This window comes from Hippocampus bargibanti, linkage group LG07 (assembly GCF_051943395.1).
Source record: "Hippocampus bargibanti isolate YZ-2025 linkage group LG07, ASM5194339v1, whole genome shotgun sequence".
Taxonomy (NCBI): domain Eukaryota; kingdom Metazoa; phylum Chordata; class Actinopteri; order Syngnathiformes; family Syngnathidae; genus Hippocampus; species Hippocampus bargibanti.
The window spans coordinates 5,295,641-5,319,298 of record NC_142740.1 but is presented as its reverse complement, the minus strand read 5'-3'; the positions used below and the strand labels follow the sequence as shown (position 1 = coordinate 5,319,298).

Genomic DNA, 23,658 nt, shown 5'->3' with positions numbered 1-23,658 from the left:
TTAGCTTCCTCGTTCGCCTCCGCTGGTGCTTGGCTACTCTGCTGCGTTGGAAATGGGCTGATTTGTCCGCTGGGACTTTGTGTCAACTTACACCTTCTTTATGTCTGTTACCGCAATTGGCTGTGACACACCAACGATTCAACGTGGCCTTATTGATGTCGTTTTCCTTCAAATTTCGCCATAAACATGGTGTTTTCAGACAAAAAAAAAGTACCCAAAATGCATTGCGCATCACTTACTCGTTCAGGGGCGTTCCCTCCGTGACGTCACTTAGGGCAACGTCATCAACTCGAAAACAAGACTTCCTGAATATTCAGCGCGAGTCTTAAAATGTAAAATATAGCTATATGCGCTGGAATCTTTGTAAAATGCGCTCAGTAGAAGTCATTTCAAGTCATTTGACAAATTATGGACGGAAATTGTCCCAAGGTGTCGGTTGTCCTTTAAACCCTGACATGAATCGCTTTGGTTTGTTTGAATCCCTAACCGTGACCTAAAACGACCATGACCACTTGTTTGACCGCTTAAACCCACATACTAAGTCCCAATTTCAACCGTGATGACAAAACCCTACTTTTGTCCTGAAAAACAAAGACAGGTTGAAACCGACTTGAAAATGGTGACCGGGTTCGAAGCTTGAAACAAGTTTTTCAAATGCCTACGGTCGCAGAAACGCAAAGGGGGGCCTTCTTTGTCCTGTTTACGCTGTTTTTGCTAACACTACAGTTTATAAATGTGAGTAAGTTGTATTTTATTACTCATAGAAGTGGTAGAATATATATCATTCTCCATAACTGCCTAATTTCCTATATTTCTAGAGCTGGCAATTTACTTTCCTCGTATTCAGTGACAGCCATTTTGGAATTTTGATGAAAATCTGCCTGCATTCCATCGTTGATATTTGCTAATCTGTCTGTGTAAGATCTCAGTCGTACAGGAGGCTTCGTCAGCGAGTTCGCTGACGAAGCCTCTTGGATAGGAGGCGAAACGTCCGAAACGTTCACTTTTGTACAGATGACGGCTGAAGAAACCTTCTCATCGATATTTGCTAATCTGTCACTTTTGACATCAAATACTGAAGAATACAGATGATTTCATATAAATTCAACTAAATGATCGTTAAATCATTCCAATTAATAACTTAAATCACGAAAATAGTGACAGTGTTTACTCGGTCACAGATTTTCATTGTTTTAACTGTGTCATTCCAGGCAGAAAATCCCCTTAAAAAAAGATTGAAGTTTACGCTCATTTTTGCTAACACTACAGTTCATAAAGGTGAGTAAGTATTTTTCTAACTCATAGAAGTGGTAGAATATACATTTTTCACCATAACTGCCAAGTTTCAAGAAAAAATAAGTCTTAGCATCTATATTTCTAGAGCTCGCAATTTTCTCTGCTACTATTCAGTGACGGCCATTTTGGATTTCTGACGAAAATCTGCCTGCATTCGATCGTTGATATTTGCTCATTTATATCTTTTCTGTTCTTGTTTAGAATTTCAAAAGCTTTCCAATGGTACCTTACTCGTTAAGATCTGCCAAAAATTAAGAAAGTTACGATAGTTTAAACTGTAATAAAACACTCGCTCACAGATTTTCATTGTTTTAACTGTGTAAATATGTACATGCAGAAAATCCCATTTTATTTCGAAAATTAAAAATTCTATTATTTCCTTATTATTTGTCATAGAACGATAATCTATACATCAGTTGAGAGCTATTAAAATGCGCTTTAATATGGTATTAGAAAATGTGTGATGAATTATGATTGAAAAAGTTTGTCAGATCCCTACTTAGTAGAAAGTGACGGAAACTTCCTGTTCAATTGAGAGCGGGCCTGTTAGCCGTCCTGCTAACTGTTGCCCAAGTCGCGCCGCTCAGGTGTCACGAAGCCCGGGCAGGTGTCGCGACGGCTTCGCGGGTGTACGCCCGGTGCTCAGTCACGAGCTAGCCGCCGTGCTAACAACCCGAACCGATGTCAACGCGACCCGTCCCGTCCCCGTCTGAGGTGTCCACCGGTCGGGTCTCCTTCCCAGGCGAGTCCGGGCGTGGTGTCGCTCGAGCGCTCTTACCTTCGGAAGTGAGCCGACAAAAAGGCCTGAGCAGCTCGGCGAAGTTGAGCTTGTTCTTGCGGGTGAGCCTCTCCGCCTCGTCGCTGCATAGCACGGCCACCATCGGGACGAACGAGTCCTGGACGAACTCCTGGACGGACTGCGCGCACTGCGCCATGGCGGGGCTCCCTGGGGAGTGGACGTCGGGGGGCTCGGTGGGAGTTCTGCGGCGGCGGAGTCAACTGTCACATCGTGGGTAAGAAGGGCTTAGAACTCGGCTAGGCGGCCTTGATGGTGGGCAGCCTCTTCCGGTTTCTGGGACTGTCGGGTCATGTGACGAGGACCAGCGGCTGCCCCACCACATGCCGGAACAAAAAGAAAAAAAACGAACATAGGCAGCCGGGGTGCCTGAATGAATTTGATTGTGGCTTCCGTGAAAAATAAAAATAAAAATAAATAAAAATAATAATAGATAGCTAATAAATAGCTAGCTAAAGAAGACAGCTAATAGATAATAATAATAATCATCATCATCAATTTCATTTCTAAGCGCCTTTCAAAACTCTCAAGGTCACTTTTGTTTACAGTCACGGGATGAAGTTTTTCTGTGGGTGAGCAGCGGCAGCCACATTTGCCAGCATTCACTCCACCCGGAATAACTCAAATAGATTGAAAGCTAGCTAGATAGCTAATAGCTAGCCAGCTCGCTAATAGATAGCTAGATAGCTAATGTCTTCCCTGACTCAAATAGCTAGCTCGCTAGCCAAATAGCTAATATCTAGCCAGATAATAGCAAGCCAGATAGGTAGCCAGTGGTGGGCCATCAGGGCCAGCAAGGCCTTCTCTGCTGGCCTAACATAATCAGACATCATTATCATAATTATAATAAAAGTCAATTTCATTAAAAAGGTATTTTTTTCTAAATATATCTATAATTATTCTACATACTATTTTTACTATAATTATTCTAAATACTGTTATATTATATCCATTTGGTTATGCTCCTTTCAGTGTTGTAGTTTTAGGTCAGAGTTTTTAATCCAATCAGAATTCAGCTAGTTTGTGTCGCCAGGCTGTATGAAATCTGACCGACGCCTTCAGAATCAACAGTGAGGGGTGTTTGAAGTGTTTGCAGTATCACATATAGTGACAAGTTCTAATTGCTGATGCAGATTTATTGATGTGTAATTGTTCCGGAAAATAGCCTGTGTTGTAGACGATTAAGGTAATCTCCAGCCGTTGTGTCATAAATTATGGTATTACGAGGGATAGTTGTTCAAGTCGGACTAAGCAGGACTTCACTGAAGGCCTAGGTGTGAAATGCATGGACCGCCACTGTAGGTAGCCAACAGCTAGCCAGCTAGACAGTCAACAGCTAGCTAGATAGCTAATAGATAGCCAACCAGATAGATAGCTAATAGATAGCAAGCCAGCCAGCTAGCTTATATGTTTCCTGACTTGAAGATTGTAAAAACAGCAGCTGAAGTTAAAAACAATAACAATACCAACAATAAAAGGCTTTGGTTAATCTGTTCTCCATTCACCCCACCCTAAATCGAACATTTGGAGAAAATTGGCATCAAATATCTGCAAAAACAAAAAAAATATTGTTTTCATGGTAAACAACATTCTTAAAATATCTTATTTCATGCAATAAAACCCTCTCGAGAATTGGTGCTTAGTGCGATTAGCATTGTTAGCAGGTTGGGACATTTTAGTGCTTCTTCCTCAGTCGTACAATGCTAACGGATTAGCAGTTAGCAGCCAGAATAGCCTTTCGCCACACACGCGCACCACACGAAAACTAATTAGCGCTTTGGGGTTGGGACTGTATAATAATAATAATAATAACGTGAGGATTTTGCATTGGTTGAATTTTAGAAAAGAAATAGTCATTAAAAAAGTGTAAAGACGTTTTTATTGAATGCATACGTTTATTTTTCACTTGACTAGAGTACAAAAGCACGCTAGATACGCAATCCATGAACTGAAGGAGAAAATGACATGCCTATTTGCTTGCTATTAGCTATCTATTCGCTAGCTAGCGAGCTTGCTATCTATTTAAGTTACTTTGGGGTTGAGTGAACGCTGGTGCGTGTGCCATTTTGTTTCACGTCTCAAGTACTAATGGCTATTTATTCGCTAGCAAATGGCTATCTATTCGCTAGCGAATCGCTAGCTATTTGCTGGCGAATGACTAACTATTTGCTAGCTGGCTATCAACTATCTATTTGCTGGCTATTAGCTATCTATTCGCTAGTGAGCTTGCTATCTATTTAAGTTACTTTGGGGTTGAGTGAATGCTGGCGCGTGTGGCTGCCGCTGCTCACCCGCATAAAAACCGATCCTGCGACTGTAAAGTGACCTTGAGAGTTTTGAAAGGTGCTTAGAAATGAAATGTATTATTATTATTATTATTATTATTATTATTCTTATTATAGGATCTGGACGGCGTTGACGCGTCATTTGATGTTTCGCAGGATGCGCCGAGCATGCGTGCTCTTCAAGCTGCTTAGCGCCCCCTCCAGGATGGAAATAAGGTGCAGGAGGGTCCCCAGGTCCATGTGGAGAACCCGGCAGGTCGGCTCCGAGCCGGAACCGCGCCCTTGCGTCAGGTGCAGCTTGGTGACCAAAGTGGGCGCCATCTGCTGGCGTAGGCAGCGACTGGCCAACTGGGAATAATATAAAATAATAATAATAATAATAATAATAATAATAGTCATAGTAACAGCAATAGTAGTAGTAATAGTAGTAGTAATAATAATATTAAAAGTAATAGTAGTAGTAATAATAATATTATAAGTAATAGTAGTAGTAAGTAGTAGTAAGTAAGAGTAGTAATAGTAGTAATAGTAAAAGTAATAGTAATAGTAATAATAATAGCAATAGTAGTAGTAATAGTAGTAGTAATAATAGTAATAGTAATGGTAATAGTAATTGTAGTAATAGTAGTAGTAATAATAATAATAATAATAATAATAAGAAAAAAATAACAACAAGAACAATAATAGTAATAATACATTTCATACGTAATAACTCAAATAAATAAAAAGCGAATAGTCAGTCAGTCAGCTAGCGAGCTAACAGATAGCTAATAGATGGACAGCTAACTAGATAGCCAATAGATAGCTAGCTAGCTGGATAGATTGCTAACAAATAGCCAGCTAAGCTAGCTAGATAGCTAATAGATAGCCAGCTAGCTAGCCAGTCAATAGATAGCTAATAGATAGCCAGCCAACTAGCTAGGTAGCTAATAGATAGCTAGCTAGCTGGATCGATTGCTAACAAATAGCAAGCTAAGCTAGCTAGATAGCTAATAGATAGCCAGCTGGCTAGCCAGTCAATAGATAGCTAATAGATAGCCAGCTAGCTAGCCAGTCAATAGATAGCTAATAGATAGCCAGCCAACTAGCTAGCGAGCTAATAGATAGAATGGTCGCAGTGTTGGGGTAATTCGCCATACAAACATCTCTAAACATCGCTCGCTAATCTTTGTTTACATGTTGGACTTCCTGATACGTCATATCCTGCCTTCCTTTACATGATGTCGCATTTATATTACATCACATCCTTCCGCTCAAAATAAGCCAACACAACAGAGTGTCCGATGAGCGAGCACGGGCAAGAGGATGTGGCGCACCTGCACATCCAGCCTCCATTCCAGGTTGTGGTAAGCGGGCAGGCTGGCGGGCACCATAGTCAAGATGTTGCGGATCTCGCTACGGTGCTGTTGGTACATCTGCCAAAGACATTGTCAGGTCACTGCTAGCTAGCCTAGCATACTGCTCATTAGCTCGCACGCTTGCTTTCTGCTGTCTCTCGCAGAAGTATATTGATGCTAACGTTAGCATGGGGCTTGTCATAGTGCCACTGACATTTGACTGTTTCATCCATGGTATTGTTTAATTGCAAATTAGAATCCAATCAAAATTGCGCTTTTAGCCAACCGCTAGCTCAGTATCATCCAACAAAAATTGCGCTTTTAGCCAAGCGCTAGCTCAGTATCATCCAATCAAAACTGCGCTTTTAGCCAACCGCTAGGTCAGGATCATACAATCAAAATTGTGCTTTTAGCCAAGCGCTAGCTCAGTATCATCCAATCAAAATTGCGCTTTTAGCCAAGCGCTAGCTCAGTATCATCCAATCAAAACAGCACTTTTAGCGAACCGCTAGGTCAGTATCATCCAATCAAAATTGCGCTTTTAGCCAACCGCGATTTATCTATTAGCCACATACGGCTCAAGAGCCAGATACGGCTCAAGAGCCACATACGGCTCAAGAGCCAGATACAGCTCCAAAGAGCCACATCCGGCTCAAGAGCCACGTACGGCTCAAGAGCCACATCCGGCTCAAGAGCCATCGGTTCCCCACCCCTGTGATAAATGGATGTTTGACAAAAAAAAAAAAAAAAACATCACCTCTAGGAGGCGCTGGTTGAGCTCATCGCCAAACTCCAATGACAATACTGAATCCACAAAGTCCACCTCAGATAACTACACGCACAGAAAGGGAATGAAATGTTAGTATCAAATGAACGCCTAGCTAGCTAGCTATTTGCTATCTATTTGCTATTTATTATCTATCTGTTGTCTGTCTGGATGGCTATCTAGCTAGCTGGCTATTAGCTGTCTGGCTCGCTATCTATCTATCTATCTATCTATCTATCTATCTATCTATCTATCTATCTATCTATCTATCTATCTAGCTATCCATCCGAGTTTTTCCGGGTTGAGTGAACGCTGAACGCCTAGCTAGCTAGCTATTTGCTATCTATTTGCTATTTATTATCTATTAGCTATCTGTTATCTATGTGTCTGTCTGGCTGGCTGGATAGATAGATATCTAGCTGACTAGCTATTAGCTATATGGCTATCCATCTAGCTAGCTAGCTCGCTTTCTATCTATTTGAGTTATTCCGGGTTGAGTGAACGCTGAATGCCTAGCTAGCTAGCTATTTGCTATTTATTATCCATTAGCTATCTGTTGTCCATCTGTCTGGATTGCTATCTAAACAGCTATCTATTAGCATCTGAGAGCCTGTCAGAGTGATGTGTGAGAGTGGGCAGTGGACCATGTGTTTGGAGCTCTGGGTCAAGAGGTACATGAGTCCTTCCACGCCGTGCCGCACCACTTCCGCAGGCACCGACAGCTTCCCTGCAAAGAGCGTTGACATTGGAGACAAAAAGGCCTGGGATCATTTTCAACATTGGAACTTACTGGCGGCTCCCTCGTAGACTTTGGGGCTGCTTCCTTTCATGATGAATTCCAGTGCGATGCGCGCAAACTCTCCAACGACTGAAAAAAGACAAAAACGCATTTTTCTGACATGTTTTATGCTTTCGTTTAAAAAAAAATCATTTAAATGAATAAAAGGTGAAATGAAATCAGAATTAGAATCAGAAAGGCTTTAATCGTCCCAGTAGCAGTATGCTAAGTCGGCCATTGCTACGTGTGGCTCAGGGTGTTTCTGTGTTGTCTTAGAAAACGGTCTCCGGCAATCCAAGAGGTTGAAAAACTTCTGCTGATTTGGGTGAATGAAAAGCAGCTAGCAGGGGACAGTGTGAGTGAGGGTATGATCGCCAAGAAAGCACGGCAACGACCATCACAAAAGTCAATAAAACCACTTAATTATACAGTACAGTTTATTTCTTTCATTACAATACAACAGCAAAGTTATTATACATAAAATAAGGTGTATTAGTGTAGTTTTAAAGCGTATTTAGTAGAAAATTGTGTTTTATGGGGACCTGGGAACGGATTATGCTCATTTTTAATGCTTTATGGGAAATAAATGTTTGGCAGACAAACTTTTCGCCTCACGCACACTTTTTGGGAACCAATTCAGATTGTAAGATGAGGTATCACTGTACAGTACTTGATATGCAGATTAATTGTTGTTTCGGGCTTTTCCTGACATTGGATTGTTGTTTGCTTGAACGTTACTAGCGTAGTCGTATTGGAACGTGTCATTCGAATGCATCGGGAAAAAAGTACGAAAATGAATACTTAGCATGATATGAATAATTTAGAGGCAAAACGAGGCGAAGCGTCAAATCACAGACTAACTAACAGGACACAAAATAGTTGGAAGGCGGAGTCTGAAGGTCATCATAACGAGTATTATTGTTTTATTTTGTCATCGATCCTCGTGACATCAACTTGCCCCAATGAAGCATTTCGACACTTATTTGTACCTGCCGCGTCCACTTTGTTAAGGAAGTTGAGGTGTTCCTTATGCTCCTCGGATAAAACCAGCAACATGTCTGTTTAATATGTTTTTCGAAGCAGATAAATCACGAAGAGATCCTCATCAACCCGGAAGTCTGCATGCAGGACAACTGCCGCCCACTTGGATGCTGTCTTCTTCACGTCCTTTTGTTCAAAATTGCGTCAGCGGCCACTCGGGCGTATGTTTGCGCCACCTCTGGTCAAGATAAGAAATGCATGCCAGATATATAAACGATAATACGTAATAATAATACTATTTCGTTTAAAAGCACCTTTCAAAACTCTCAAGGTCACTTTACAGTTACAGGATCCGTTTTTCTATGGGTGGGCAGTGGCAGCCACACGCACCAGCGTTCATCAGCTATATCTAACATATAGCTAATAGCTGGCCAGCTAGATAGTCAGCCACATAGATAGCTAATAGCCAGCAAGACGGCTAATAGATAGCAAATAGCTAGCTGGCTAGGTCGCCAGATAGGTGGCTAGCTAGATAGCTAATAGCCAGCTAGATAGCTAATAGCTAGCTAGATAGCAAATAGCCAGCCAGCCAGATAGTTAATAGCCAGCTAGATAGCCAATATATAGCCAGCTAGACAGCTAATAGATAGCAAATAGCAAAATATATATCCCTACTATCCAGAGGTGACGTGCCAGATCTCTATGATCAGTCCCTGTTCTAAGGTTGGGGGGAGCAGAGGACTAATCCCTGCGGCTCCACTGATTGCCTCTATTGTCCGGACTGATTACCACTGTTGTCCTAACTGATTATGGTCTACGATTGGCTTGATTGCCCCATTTGCACTGGTATCACCCCATCAGCATAACTAAGCCTATGTGGTAATGATCAAAGAAGTCTGTTGTAAGCACGATCCAAATGAAACCTCACACCATGGCGATTCAGTGAAGGGTTTTGCAGTTTTATGAAAATAGTCAAGTCTTGGAGTAAATGTAAAACATTTATTGTGGGTACAAAAAAGTTCTGTTTAAAATGACACTCCCGCCCCTTTACTCGCACCCAGACACAAAAGAAAAAACAGGTCTCGGTTGGCTGCGTCATCACATTCTGTCATGTTTGTGCATACAAATATTTGCTTTTTTTGGTTGTTCTTTCCTAGCGGAGGGAAAGGATCAGCATTGAAAGGACACGTTGACGCCTACTTGGGCCTTTTAATCAATTCATCGCTAATTCCCAACACCCAAATTGTCACCTGGAGATCCTTAAGACAAAATTGAAGTCATATTGAATGTAAACAAACCGATTAAAAAGATATAGCTAGTCTAAAACATGGTATGAAAACACACACAAAATAACGCGTCACGGAAGGCGTGTTCCAAACTCGCAACCCGCGACGTCAATTTTTCTTGAAAAAAAAAAAAGTCAGTTCAAATATATAAAGGTAAAATCCGACTTACGACCAACTCAACTTACGATCGCAGCTTCCAGACTCTATTTCTATTTTAAATGCAGTTTAATTCAACATTTTTGCATGGACTTCAACTTACGACCGTTTGGTCGTAAGTCGGGTGCTACCTGTTTTTTTTTTTTTTTGTTTGTCATCAATTGAGCAGCCGATGTCAGATGACGGAAACCCAACAAAGCAAAAAGCACGGTCAGATATGAAGGAGGAAATCAGCCAGTGCCAACAGAACATTGGACACCAGTCTTAAATCGATTAGTAAAAACAATCGTTCAATTTCCATTCACGATTGATTGTGTAGCTTTCCAATAAATTCCGATTCCCGTATAATTGCCATTCAAAAAAGGTCCGAGTTGGAATCGTTTGAAAAATCACTTCAGTAAAATTGACTGGAAACCTTCATCGGTGAAAAGGTTTCTTCAGCTGTCATCTGTCAAGGTGTCGGACGTTTCGCTTCTCATCAAAGAGGCTTCGTCAGCGAACAAAAATTTTGCTGGTAGCTCCAGCCCTATACAGGTAACATCGGACTTACGACTATTCGATTTACGACAGTCCGAACTTATGACCACGACCTAGAGACCCGATTTTTAACATTTTAGCCCCCGAGCCTCTATTCAACACTTTGAATTGATTTCGACTTGCGACCATTTGGACATAAGACCGGAACTCGGTCGTAAGTTGGATCTTACCTGTATGCTCTCAAGTTGGGGGGAGCAGGACTATTTCCTGAGGCTACACAGATTACTTGGAATTAATTACTGGGCTACACTGATTACTTCGAAGTAACTGTTTAAAGTAATCAGTGTCAACTTACGACCGAGTTCTGTTCCGACCAAACAGTCGTAAGTTGAAATCCATTCAAAATGTTGAATAGAGACTCGGAGGCTGAATGACAAACAAACTATCCCCTCTGGTGCCATCACACGGTCGATTGCTGTGCGAGTGTGAAATGCTGGCTGGCTGTCCAAAATTGCTGTACACGTTGCCGGCCTGCTAGCTCGCGCGTTGCGGTGAAAGGCGGAGAATTAAAATTCTAAAAATAGGATCTGGAGGTCGTGGTCATAAATACGGGTGGTCGTAAGTCGGATATTACCTGGGCCTGAGCTACCAGCAAAATTTTAGTTTGCTGACGAAGCTTTTCGGATGATAAGAGAAACGTCCGACCTCTTCCAAGAAGTACAGATGACGTCTGAAGAAACCTTTTCATCGATGGACCACTCCTGTACGACCGAGAGCTTAGATGTTGCACACTATGAGTGAAATAATCAGTCCCCCACCCACCCCCCATTTTTGTAGTGTAAGATACACCTGAACCTCTCAAAGGAAAACAAAAAATCAACCAACCTCAAGTGGTTCATAAAAGTTGAGAGAAAGGAGGAGCTAATCACATGGTGTGAGCACTTGGCTCCACCCCTAAATCAGATTTTCATATTGGAGGTGACACACACACACAAAATTAAAGGGAAATAAATGTTTAAAAATGAACATTGGCGATGATTTCAAGTCAATGGAAGCCTTTTAGGAGTGCTTTAAAATAACCAAAACTAAATTGGGGGTCGGCTGTCAGCGAAAAGACAAACTAAGAGGTGTTCCCGTCCAGGATGAGGATGACGACCAAGGTCAAAGGGCACCGACGTTGGCCTTCACATGACGGCGCACTCCCTGGACGCCATTTTGGCCTGTCGGAGGAAGGAAACAGCGGCGCCATCGCTTGCTTACATTAGTGGACAAATTGACATTTCACAGCAGCAAAGTGATGAAAGGAAAGGAAGAAGCCGGAAAAACAATTTTAAATTTGACATTTCATTCCAATTTTGTAATTGACACTTCCAATTTTGGAAATTTGAAAATTTTGAATTTGAAAATTTTCAAATTGAAAAATTTGGAATTATTTTCTTCCAAACACCGGCAAATCAAATTGGAATTTGACATTTGTGGAAATTGGAAACTTCCAACTTTGAAATTGACATTTCATTCCAATTTTGGAAATTTGAACATTTTGGAATTGAAAAAAAGTGGAATTTGAAAATTCTGGAATAGAAAATTTTGGATTTCGAAATTTTCTTCCAAAAGCCGGTAAATCAAATTGGAATATGAAATTTGTGAAAATTTGAAATTTCCAATTTTGAAATTGACATTCCATTCCAATTTTGGAAATAATAGAAAAAAATTGGAATTTGAAAATTTTTGAATTTGAAAATTTCTCCCAAAAAAAAATCAATTTGAAATTTGTGAATATTGGAAATGTGAAATTTCCAATTTTGAAATTGACATTTCCAATTTTGGAAATTCAAAAATTTTAGAATTGAAAAAAATTGGAATTTGAAAATTTTTGAATTTGACATTTTATATTTATTTGGGTTTTTTGTATTTTTTATTTCAATCCAATTTTGAAATTAACATTTCCAATTTTGGAAATTTTGGAATTGAAAAAATTGGATTTTGATTTTTTTTCTTTCTATCTACAGTAAAGTCTCGTTATATCGATATTCAAGGGAGTCCGAAAAAAATATCGATATAACCGGGACTATTGATATATCCGATATCGATATAACGAGACTTTACTGTATTTGAGTTATTCCGGGTTGAATGAACACTTTATTTATTATCTATTAGCTACTTGTTGTCTGTGTGTCTGGATGGCTATCTAGCTAGCTATATATTAGCTGTGTCGCTCACACGATAGCTATCTAGCTGACTAGCTATTAGCTACATGTCTATCCATCTAGCTATCTATTAGCTCACTTTCTATCTACGAGTTATTCCAAGTTGAGAGAACGCTGAACGCTGAACGCCTAGCTAGCTATTTGCTATTTATCATCTATCAGCTATGTGTTGTCTGTCGGTCTGTATGGCTACCTCGCTAGCTATCTATAAGCTGTTTGGTTTGCTGGATAGTTATTTAGCTGACTAGCTATTAGCTATCTATCTAGCTATTAGCTCGCCGGCTCGCTTTCTATCGATTTGAGTGATTCCGGGTTGTCCATGTCCCAAAATTCGATTGAATTTTGACGCAGAGGACAGCGTACGCGTCATCCTTTTTTCAAATGTGCAAAACGGTCGTGGCGCGCTCACCTTCTTGTGTACCACGGGCTCCTCGTATTCCTCCTCCTCCTCCTCCTCGCCGTTCTCCACTTGCACTTTTTTGCTGACGCTTCGCCTGGCCACTTCCTGCGGGACGCACGCACGCGACAACGGGGTGAGCGGGACGGCCCGTCGCCCGCCCAATCCGCCCGCCCGGCGCGAGCCGTTACCTCGCCGTCGGAGTTGACCAAGACGGTGATGACATCATTTCCGGTCCCCCAGGTGGACTGGCTTTTCCACAGGAGGTCGGTGGGCGGACCGTGGGCCACGCCGGCGTCCGCCGACCACACCTACGCGCAAGCTTTCGTCAAGTAACGCCCATTTTGACAACTCAATTAATTGACGGCTCATTTGCACATTCATCAAAGTGCGACATGCGTGAACATGCTCGTGTGTCAGAGAGAGCGAAAGAAAGAGAAAAAGAGAAAGAAAACAAGAGAAAGTGAGAAAAGAAAAAAAGAGAAGTGAGAGAAAAAAGAGAGAAAGAATGGGAGAAAAAGAATGAGAGAAAGAAAGAGAGAAGAGAGAAAGAATGAGAGAAAAAGAATGAGAAAGAGAGGAGAGAGAAAGAGAAAGAAGGAGAGAAAAAGAAAGATGGAGAGAAAGAGGAGAGGGAGAAAGAGAGGAAAGAGAGAAAGAGAGAGAAAAAGAGAAAGAAAGAGGGAGGGAGAAAAAGAGAGAAACGAAAGAGAAAAAGAGAAAGAGGAGAAAGGGAGAAGGAAAGACAAAAAGAGAGAGAGAGAAAGAGAGAATGAGAAGGAAAAAAGAAAAAGAGAGATAGAAGGAGACAAAGAGGGCCAGAGAGAGGTGGTCTTACGGTGACGGTTTGTCCAGCCTTGAGGACAAACTTTGGTGAGAACTTGTAGACAATCTCTTTGGCGTCGTCCACTTGTCTTCTGAGTCTCCAGCTGCCCAAGGGTTGGTCCTGGTAGCGCAAGGCACGCCGTCAATACGGCAAACGCGGCCGACCGAGCGGTCAGCAGGCGCCGACGCACCTGATCCGCGTGGTTGGCCAGCGTGACCGAGTTGCCGTCCATGTCGGTGGGCGAGATGGAGACGGCGCCGCTGGACGCGTCCTCCTCGGAGGCCAGCAGCAGCTCCTCGCCTCGCCCGGCGTCGCCCAGGTCGCCCGAATCCAAGTCGGCCCTTCGCCGCTTGGACGTGCGGGACGAGGACGAGCCCGTCACCCTGGAAACCGTCACTCGGGACGACGGGCTGGGGGACAGCTTCAGCCTGCGGACGGGGGGGGGGGGGGGGGGGGAACGGGACGGCACGTCACCCGCGGCAACTTGCTCTCAACCTAACTTAGTGGGGTTTGCGCGGGACCGAGCTCGCTCGCCTGATCGCTAGCTAGTTTGCTAGCCAGCTAGCTCAATTGCTACCTAGCTAGCTCGATAGATGAGCATGGAATTTGATTTGCTTTGGCGGGACGAATGAAATGACGTGGCGGGCCACATTTGGCCCCCGGGCCTCAACTTTGACACCGGCAGTAAAATAGCCAGATTGCACAACCGCAATCGGCATCAGGTTTGGATCTGACACCCCCCCCCCCCCCCCCCCCCCCCCCCCCCCCCCCCCCCCCCCCCCCCAACGAGGCCCAACCTGTGCTCCTCGCCCTCCAGGAGCTTCCTGTAGGCGTTGATCTCCATGTCCAGCGTGAGCTTGACGTCCAGCAGCTCCTGATACTCGGAGAGCTGCGCGTTCATGCGCTCGCGGAGGTCGTTCATCTCCAGGTCCTTGACCTCCATCACGCGCCGGAACTTGTCCCGCTCGGACGACAGGAGGTCCTCCAACTCCCGCACGCGGTCCTCGGCGGCCGCCGCCTGCGCGGCGATACAGTGAATTAAGAATGACGGAGCCAAATGGGGGGGGGGGGGGGGACAAAATGGCGTACGTACTTGTTTCTGCAGGGCGCTCAGCTGGTAGCCGAGACCCTCGATCCGCATTCGGGACTCCTGCAGCTCCTCTCGGGCCGTGCAGACCGCCTTGTCGTTCATGGCCGACGACACCTTGGCGTTGTCCAGCTACACACAAAAAAAAAGCGCTCACTTTGACCATTTGTTGCGTTATTAATGGGCTTATTTATTGTATGTAGGTAGGTAGGTGTGTAAGGCGAAAGGTATGTATCCCAAAAACTAACTTTCCATAGGAAACCGTTAAAATGAGAATAATCCGTTCCCAGGTCCCCATAAAACATAATTTTCTACATTCTAATTTTGTAAGCCTTAAAACTACACAAAATAGACCTTATTTTATGTATAATAAATTGTATTATAATGAAAGAAATAAACGGTACGGTATAATAAAGTCGTTTTATTGACCTTTGTGATGGTCGTTGATGTAGTACTACTAATATTAATACATTGTATTTATAAGCGCCATTCAAAACTTTCAAGGACATATGTAACGGAGTTGTGCACTTAGATTATTAAATTATGAAGGAAGTGACGCAACGGCGCACAGTGTGGCACTATGTCCCACCCATAGTTTCCAGAACAATCTCGAGGAGATTCAGGGTGAGTCGCAATTTTCTGTTGGTCTTGATTAACGCGCATTTTAATGACAATATCTTATTGTGTTTCCCCTTTTTGTACTGTCTAGTGTTATCTAATTAGTTCCCTTATTCATTTCGAGTCCAGATTACTTTTTGTGTCATTATTTACTTCACGTTTTGCCGAGTGAAACTTTGGAGCACATGTGCTTTTCTATTGCGCAGTTAATCACAAGACGAAACCCATGTGACTTCACCCATCCCTTCTGCCATACTGTGTTGCAGAAATAAAAGAAATAAAAAGACACATCCACGCATCTCGTCTTCATTAAGACGGCAGCATCGTGGAGATGAAGACAGTCACTGTTGTGACACCCGTCACACATAGTTAATAGATGGCTAGCTAACTAGAAAGCTATATAGCTAATAGCCAGCTCGCTGTACATTATACTACTTAGCATATTCAACTAGCTACCTAATAGAAAGCTAATAATAATAACACATTGCATTTATAAGCGCAGTTCAAAACGCTCAAGGACAAAGCTAATAGCTGTACTTTACCTAACAATAGCCATCTGGCTGGCTAGCTATTAGCTATCTATCAGCTTGCTAGCTAGCATTCTAACTATTTGTCTTACTATTCTATGCAAGTTACTTCGGGTTGAGCGAACGCTGGCGCGTATGGCTACCGCTGCTCACCCACAGAAAAAAAAAGGTATAAAGTGACCTTGAGAGTTTTGAAAGGCGCTTAAAAATGATGAAATGTATTCTTATGATGATGATTATTTGGAGCGGCGCGCTCGCTGACCTTGGCCTGGAAGGTCTGCTCCAGCTCGTCCTTGTACAGGGACACCTGCTCGTCGTGCTGCTTGCGTAGGTCCTGTCACACAAATTGGGATCAATGAGGAAATTGATCGCTGGCTCATGCGCGCGTCGCCCCACGGAATGGTCCTACCTGCAAGGCTTGGGCCAGTTTGAACTCGTAGTCCTGCCTGACCCCCGAGTCCACTTCCACGATCCTCTGCTCTTGCCTGCGGCGAGATTCCCGAACCTCCTAAACAAACATCGGAAGGAAAAGGGACCTTCTGAAAACGGGCCCTTTCCCCTTCGGGCGACGGCGGCGTTTCCCGCCGTCCCTGAAGGCATCTCTACCTCCTCAAACATGTTCTTGCGGAATTCCAGCTCCTCGCTCAGGGACTGGCAGCGGTTTTCCAAGTCCACGCGCATCAAGGTCTCGGCCTCCAGCTGCCGCTTGGCCACGGCGTGGCTGTCCTCCGCCTGCAGAACGGTCAAAAGCAACTTTCACGCCTCGTCTGCGTGGGACAATACGGCAATAGAGCCATGGTGGGGGGTGGCAAACAGGTGGCGTCGCTATGGATGCAAAGACTTTAGAAATACGGCAATGCGCAGGCCTGACCAACAGTTGCTGACACATGCGCAGCAGCTGTTCGCTGCCCCCCCACCGCCGACGACAGTGACATGAACTTCATTGGTTCCCAGAAAGTGTGTCTTCCAAACATTTATTTCCCATAAGAAACCATTAGAATGAGCAGCTCATCTACTTTGTTTTTCTACTTCTTTCTTTCCTTTCATAACTTTGCTGCTGTGTTACTTCCGGGAAGAGTGAACGATGGCGCGAATGTCTGCCGCTGCTCATCCGCACAAAAAAAAAAAAAAAAAGTTCTTATCCCGTGACTGTAAAGTGTACTTGAGAGTTTTGAACAGCACTTAGAAATTAAATGTATTATTATTATTATTATTATTATTATTATTAGCTATCTCAGATCAGAATCATCTTTATTGCCAAGTATGTAGAGCATGCAAGGAATTTGTTTCCAGGAAACACGCTGCACTAGTATCATCATCAAAAAATTGCAAAGAGGCACTATACAGTTCTATTTGGGTTACTTGGCTTGGGGGAAGAAGCTGTTTAAATGTCTGCTGGATTTGTTAGCGCCTGCCTGAGGAGAGTGGCTGGAAAAGGTGGTGGGCAGGGTGCGGAGGGTCCAGTAGGATTTTTCCGCGCATAGTTAGATGGCCAGCTGTATAACTTTCTAGTTGGCTGGCTAGCTATCTATCGACTATATAGCTAGTTTTCTATTCTATCCCAAATAGAACTGTATAGTGCCTCCATTTTTCTTATGATGCTACTAGTGCAGCGTGTCCTACCAGAGACAAATTCCTTGTGTTTTCTACATACTTGGCAATAAAGACGATTCTGATGAATCGTTTACATTTCCACATTTCAAATTGTCAATAGTCTTCGGACCAATTTCCCCCCCTCCATTTTGAATTTGAAAGCCCTGACATTTGATGCTTTTAAAACGGAGGAGGTGCGACCGAAAAGGGAGACGTCGAACCTTAGCCAGCAGGCCCTTGACTTCCAGCAGGTCAGAGGTGAGCGCGGCGTTTTGGCTAAGCGCCGTGGACAGCGCCGCCTCGCTCTGGTTCAGCTGACTTTCCAGCGCTCCCGCCCGCGACATGGCCGCCGCCAGGTCGCCATCCTTCTTCTTGCCGCTGGAACGCCAAGACGAGCAGACGCGTCAAATATCAGCCGGCCGGCGGCCATTTTTGGTCCCGTCAGACGGCAAACAACGCGGCGCGACGGGTTCCGAGATCCAGCCCCCCTCCCCTCTCACCTGCGCGTGGCTTCCTCCAAGTCGGACTGCGCCTTGCCCAGATCGATCTGCAGCCGAGCGCGCTCGCGGGCGGTTTCGTCCAGAACTCGGCGGGCGTCCGCCAACTCCGCCTCGTACAGATGCTTCAGGCCGCTCACCTAAACACAAAGGCCAAAGGTGGGGGGGAGGGGTCAGCGTGGAAGTTGGGTAACCAAATTCAGCTAAATTTTCATCGAAAATCGCGTTAACGGCCACCATCAAGCAGGATTGTTTCTCATCTGCCGATTATATGATACCTCAGCTTACCAACGCTTTAGCTCAGCAACTTTTCGCCTTACGAACGTTAAATTCCCGAGAAGATAATCTTAGCATATAAACTAGTTTTCGGCGGACAAACCAAACCACATGGCGCCATGGTGGCTGGCGAACTAGTTTTCCACAGCTTTCTTATAGTGCAGATGTGGTTTGCTATCAAGTGGAGTACTTTTGCAATTATGGGAGCGAAAAAGACCCCGCCGCAGGCTAGCGTTAAGCCGAAAAGGACGCAAAAGAAAATGACGGTCGAGCAGAAAGACATCGAAAAACATGAACGAGGTGTGCGTGTGTGTGACTTAAGTGTCCCAGTACCAGTATGCTAAAGTTGCTACGTGTGGCTAAGGGTGTTTTTGTGTTGTCTAAGCAACGTATCAGGCAATAGAAGAGGTTGAAAAAACGTGTTCATTTGGATGAATGAAAAGCAGCGAGCAGGGGACAGTGTGAGTGAGGGTATTATCAGTGAGAAAGCACAGCAACTTCACTCGGATACCATCAAGAGGGAACTACATCAACTACCATCACAAAGGTCAATAAAACCACTGTATTATACTGTAAATTTATTTCTTTCATTACAATACAATAGCACATTTATTATACGTAAAATAAGGTCTATTTTGTGTAGTTTTAAGGCGTATTTAGTCGAAAAAGATGTTTTATGGGGAGCTGGGAACGGATTATTCTCATTTTTAATGGTTTCTTATGGGAAATAAATGTTTGAAAGACAAACTTTTTGTCTTACACACACTTTTGGGAACCAGTTAAGTTTGTAAGCTAAGGTATCACTGTATATGGTTAGCAAACCCCATCCCCCCCTACTTTTTCTGCGAGCTTGTGAGCTCACATTCTTTCATGCGTCAGGTGATGAAGGTCTCACATGCATTTCAATTGAATTTGGACGGCTCTTTCAATTCCTGGCGCCAAACGTCAAGAACTCAAGTTGAAACGCTTGCAAACGACACTCCTGTTTGGAAGGCGCCCACCTTGAAGCGGGAGCCTGTGATTTTGTTGCCTGATCATTTCACTTATAATACATTTACATTTAAGTTACACTTAAATATAAATGTCAGTTTACACTTATGTGAAACGTTCAGTTTCCTTTCCTCCCGGGCGTGGTGACGGCCGGCCAGTGCGAACAAAACAAGTCTTTTTGCTGCTTTATTTCCTGTATATGATTGTTGTCCAGAATCAAGACATGAGTCGAAAAAGATGTTTTATGGGGACCTGGAAATGGACTATTGTCATTTTTAATGGGTTCTTATACGAAATAAATGTTTGAAAGACGAACTTTTTGTAATCCTACTGGACCCTCCGCACCCTGCCCATCACTTTTTCCAACGACTCCCCTTAGGCAGGCGCTACCGATCCATACGCGCCAAATTCAGCAGACGTCTAACAGCTTCTTCCCCTGTCGCCATTAACTCTCTAAACAGTAACCCAAATTATGTATTTGCTATACATTAGCTAATTGGCCGACGAGCTAGCTATCTGGCTGGCTATCTATTAGTTATATAGCCAGTTGTATAACCGGCTATCTATTAGCTATTTATTTGCTACCTATTAGCTAACTGGCTGGTGAGCTAGCTATCTGGCTAGCTATTAGTTATCTAGCTGGCTATCTATTAGCTATCTAGCTTTCTATCTATTTGAGTTACTTCCTGGTTGAGTAAACGCTGGCGCGTGTGGCTCTGCCGCTGCTCACCCATAGAAAAACTGATCCTGTGACTGAAAAGTGACCTTGAGTTTTGAAAGGTGCTTAGAAATGACTCTTTTTCATCGATGGCAAACATTTATGCTTTCCTCTTCAGAACTATTTGAATCATATTCATAACTGGATGAGTCACAAGAAAGGATCTTTTTCCCAATCTGAACTCTGTGAAGCCGTTGTTGTGATTCTGGAGCAAGGTAGTTTGTGAAGGAGAGTCTTGGCGTGACATCACAAACAAAGGGACGGGGCTTTCTGAATCTGCGCAGTTCTTTGCTCATTTTGTGGCAGTTTTGGGACACTTGAAGTTATTGGTGTTTTGCATTTGACTAAAAATATCAGCCTGCGTGTTTTGGCTATTTGAGATGCTATAAAACATTCTTCTGATGTCGGTTGTCCTTTAAACAGCTTCTTCCCCCGTCGCCATTAACGCTCTTAACAGTCAATCAAAATGTAACTGTTTGGAGTACTGTTTAGCTTGGGATGGGATGTCCTAAGGAGGAATGGGAAAAATGTGCTGATCCGATGTCCACGCGCCAACGCACAGCACACGCTGGCGTCGGCTTTACGTCCAGAGGATGTGAATGAGTTGGACATGCAAATGCAACGAAAGGAGTCACGCGCTGGCTAAACACGGGAAGTGAAAAGGATCACTCGACGCACTTCGCACACCCATCGGGACAGCAACACGGCGTCTTTGTTCACGAGCTGAGGGCAATCGGTCAAGACTCACGGCAAAAAAAAAAATCCTTTATTTTGCAAATTTATGCGCAGCTTCAACCGCTCTCTGCTTTCCGCCCAGTAACCTGCTAAGGTTTAAATAACAAATAGGTCACAAAGGGTTATTTATATCACTGTGGAAGACGGCCGCTGTACCCCATGTGTCATTTTTTTTTTAATTGAAATATGCTATCTTGGTGACTGCTTTATCTTCTGTATTGGATAGTTGTCCATGTTAAGCACATTGTTACACATTCAGCTGTTGTTAAAGCGCAAGATCAATGAATATTTCTATTGTACTGTCAACAGCCACCGACTTCATTTCCACTTGTAGAAGTAGTGCCACTACTGTGGTTGCGCCTTATATTGTAGTGTGCCTTATATTTGGAAAACCTTTCTATATTTATAGACTATATTTCGAAAACTTTATTCATTCATTGAAAGTGCCACTTATAGCCCGGTGTGCCTTATAAAGTGATTCCTCAGTTTACAAACTTAATTGGTTCCCAAAAAGTGTGTGTAAGGTGAAAAGTTTGTCTGCCAAACATTCATTTCCCATAAGAAACCATTAAAATGAGAATAAGCCGTTCCTAGGTCGCCATAAAACATAATTTTATCCGAAATAAGCCTTAAACTACACAAAATATACCTTATTTTAATGTGTAATAAATGTGCTATTGTATTGTAATGAAAGAAATAAACTGTACTTTATAATAAAGTCGTTTTATTGACCTTTGTGATGGTAGTTGTCAATGGATGACGAACATCCAGGTTGCCTCTTGATGATATCCGAGTGAAGTTGCCGTACCCTCACTCACACTGTCCCCTGCTAGTTGCTTTTCATTAATCCGAATCAACAGGTTTTTCAACCTCTTCTATTCCCGGAGACCGTTGCTTAGACACCGTGGCGCCTTTTGACCGTGTGGTTTGGTGTTCATCCGCCGAAAAGTAGTCCGCCAGCCGAGACTATATGCTCGCGAATTTAATGTTCATGAGCGAAAATGTTCGTGAGCCAAAGCGTTTGAGCGTTAAGATGATGTATCGCTGTATATGGAAAAGGTTTGCAAACAGACCATTCATTGGGGGTGTGCGCCTTATACGCTGGAAAATACGCTAAACTTAATTGACCAGAAATACTTAGCAGCATTATTCGTTGGAGCTTTGTTTCCCACCCTTTAAAAAAAAAACGCTGATCAAAATGTTGCACAATTGATTTCAACACTATTCTATATATTATGTGTTATATATATATATATAACACAATGTTTTCGTGTTGTCATATTATTTGTTGTTTAGTTTTTTTGTATCTTTTTACCTCAAGATTGGCTTGCCTTTCCATGCGCTCCTACATTTTGCTTTTCTACTTCTTTCTTTCCTTTCCTCTTCCTTTCATAACTTTGCCGCTGTGAAATGTCAATTTCTGCACTGCGAGACGAATAAAGGAACAGTGAACCCTCGTTTATCGCGGGAGATACGTTCCAAAAATAGCCCGCGATAGGTGAAATCCGCAAAGTGCAATGTAGTCGGCTTTTTTTTACAATGCAAAACTATCCATAGTGCAGAATGAAACAAACAATAAAACCTCTTTTTTTAATAGTTTAAAGAACGGGGTTGTAAAACAGTATTTTGCTGCCGCGCCTATTCGCCCTGACTCTGCTGCATTGTAGCGTCTGAAGGAGTCCTTCAGAAAGAAGAACATTATCGGTGGTTGTTGGCACTCGCTTTTTTTAGCAAGATTATTATAAACCAACATGGCCCGATTTCTAGAAGCCCAATGCTCCAGGAGCTGTTCATAGCCAGTGTGTTTGATTTTATTCTGCTTTGTTTGCAGTGTTGTTTCTTTTACTTAAAAAAAAAAGTTTTCCCCTGAAAAAAAATCCGCGATGAACTGAAGCTGCCATAAATGAACCGCGAAGTAGCGAGGGATGCACTATACATAGATCCAATCCAACCCATCGCTCGAATCACGTTTTAAAAGATATGCACGTTCATTAAAATAAAAATCTTTGCTCCCAACTTGACAGATAAACCCGTTTGGGCGGGAAAAAAAGACAAAATAGAAAAGTTAAAAGAAGACGCAAGTAGAAAATTGAAAACAAAAAGGGAGTTTCGTGTTGTGGGACGATTTGGGAATAAGAAGAGGAACGAGACGAAGCAGTTAAAAGATGGAGGGGGCGTTGGGATAAAATGGCGCGCACACTCAACCGCTCTCCGTTCGAATTTGCGAGTTACACACAAACTTTATATCCACTATGAAACATAACCACATCGACGAGTTCGCCTTCGGTTGATTAAAACTTATCGAAACATGGGGTGCTTGTTTGGTTTTATAGTATTTTATTTTTCCGTGTGGGGGTGGGGTCGCCAAGAAAGAAAGAAGGAAGGAAGCGTTCCGGCCATTTGGCCGAATGCCACCCACGTTTTCGGCTGAATTCATCCCCCGACCCCGTGAGGTTTTTTTTTGCTCTTTTTGGTGGCTTGCGAGCAAAAAAAAAAGACACCCAGCGAGGACGATGGCGTCGAGGCGGGCCCGAATTAGCGTTTTCTACTCACCTCCCTGGTAGTGACCTCCTCTTTCTCTGACACTTTAACCAGCAGCCGGTCGTTCTCCAGCTCCAGTGAGCGCACCCGCTCGATGTAGACGGCCAGCCGGTCGTTGAGATGCTGCAGGTCCTGCTTCTCCTGCAGGCGAGAGATCCGAGTGGGTGAGAGCGGGGTCGAAGAGGCCGCCGCGGTCGCCGCCGACCGGCCAGCATCGCGGCTTGGGGTTGCAGTCGCCATAACGGCTCGCTTTTCTTTCGTCGACGGTTCCTTCGCTCGTTCGGCGGCCAAGAGAAACGCGCGGGTGTCCTCGTTCGAATGGGGACGGGGAAAAAAATAAAGGGGCTCGGCGAGGTCAAGGACGGCGGGCGATAAATTAACGGGAGGCGGGCAAGTTGGACGCGAAAGCTCGCTTGCTCGGTAATCGGGCGGAGTGGTCGAATGGGACTCCAAAATGGCCGCCGCAGCTGCCTCCACCGCGCCAAAAG

General features: G+C 43.6%; 3 protein-coding genes across 5 annotated transcripts in view; all 3 read right to left on the bottom strand.

Annotated features, from left to right (window-relative positions):
• trappc8 (trafficking protein particle complex subunit 8) overlaps positions 1 to 2,650 on the bottom strand; it is a 41,195-nt gene extending 38,545 nt beyond the window's left edge. For 2 of the 3 annotated variants that reach the window (XM_089001577.1, XM_089001578.1), the window contains exon 1: positions 2,075 to 2,650. In XM_089001577.1, the coding sequence (XP_088857703.1) occupies positions 2,075 to 2,231 (157 nt within the window). In that variant the 5' untranslated portion in view covers positions 2,232 to 2,650. The remainder of the gene's footprint in view (positions 1 to 2,074) is intronic. The other variant, XM_089001580.1, reaches the window with a different exon arrangement.
• Positions 2,651 to 3,954: 1,304 nt separating this feature from the next.
• Positions 3,955 to 8,412, bottom strand: commd2 (COMM domain containing 2). Its single transcript, XM_089001588.1, has 6 exons — positions 8,248 to 8,412; positions 7,271 to 7,348; positions 7,125 to 7,207; positions 6,472 to 6,546; positions 5,694 to 5,792; positions 3,955 to 4,725 (listed from the first exon to the last, which is right to left on the bottom strand). Exons 1-6 carry the CDS (start codon positions 8,312 to 8,314, stop codon positions 4,516 to 4,518), a joined length of 612 nt encoding a protein of 203 aa, XP_088857714.1. The 5' UTR covers positions 8,315 to 8,412; the 3' UTR covers positions 3,955 to 4,515.
• Positions 8,413 to 9,224: 812 nt separating this feature from the next.
• On the bottom strand, positions 9,225 to 23,658 carry lmnb2 (lamin B2). Its single transcript, XM_089000167.1, has 13 exons — positions 23,183 to 23,658; positions 17,914 to 18,050; positions 17,635 to 17,791; positions 16,427 to 16,552; positions 16,230 to 16,328; positions 16,083 to 16,154; positions 14,682 to 14,807; positions 14,386 to 14,606; positions 13,779 to 14,016; positions 13,601 to 13,708; positions 12,954 to 13,073; positions 12,775 to 12,870; positions 9,225 to 11,378 (listed from the first exon to the last, which is right to left on the bottom strand). The coding sequence occupies exons 1-13, from the start codon at positions 23,408 to 23,410 to the stop codon at positions 11,343 to 11,345; spliced, it is 1,764 nt and encodes a 587-aa protein (XP_088856293.1). The 5' UTR covers positions 23,411 to 23,658; the 3' UTR covers positions 9,225 to 11,342.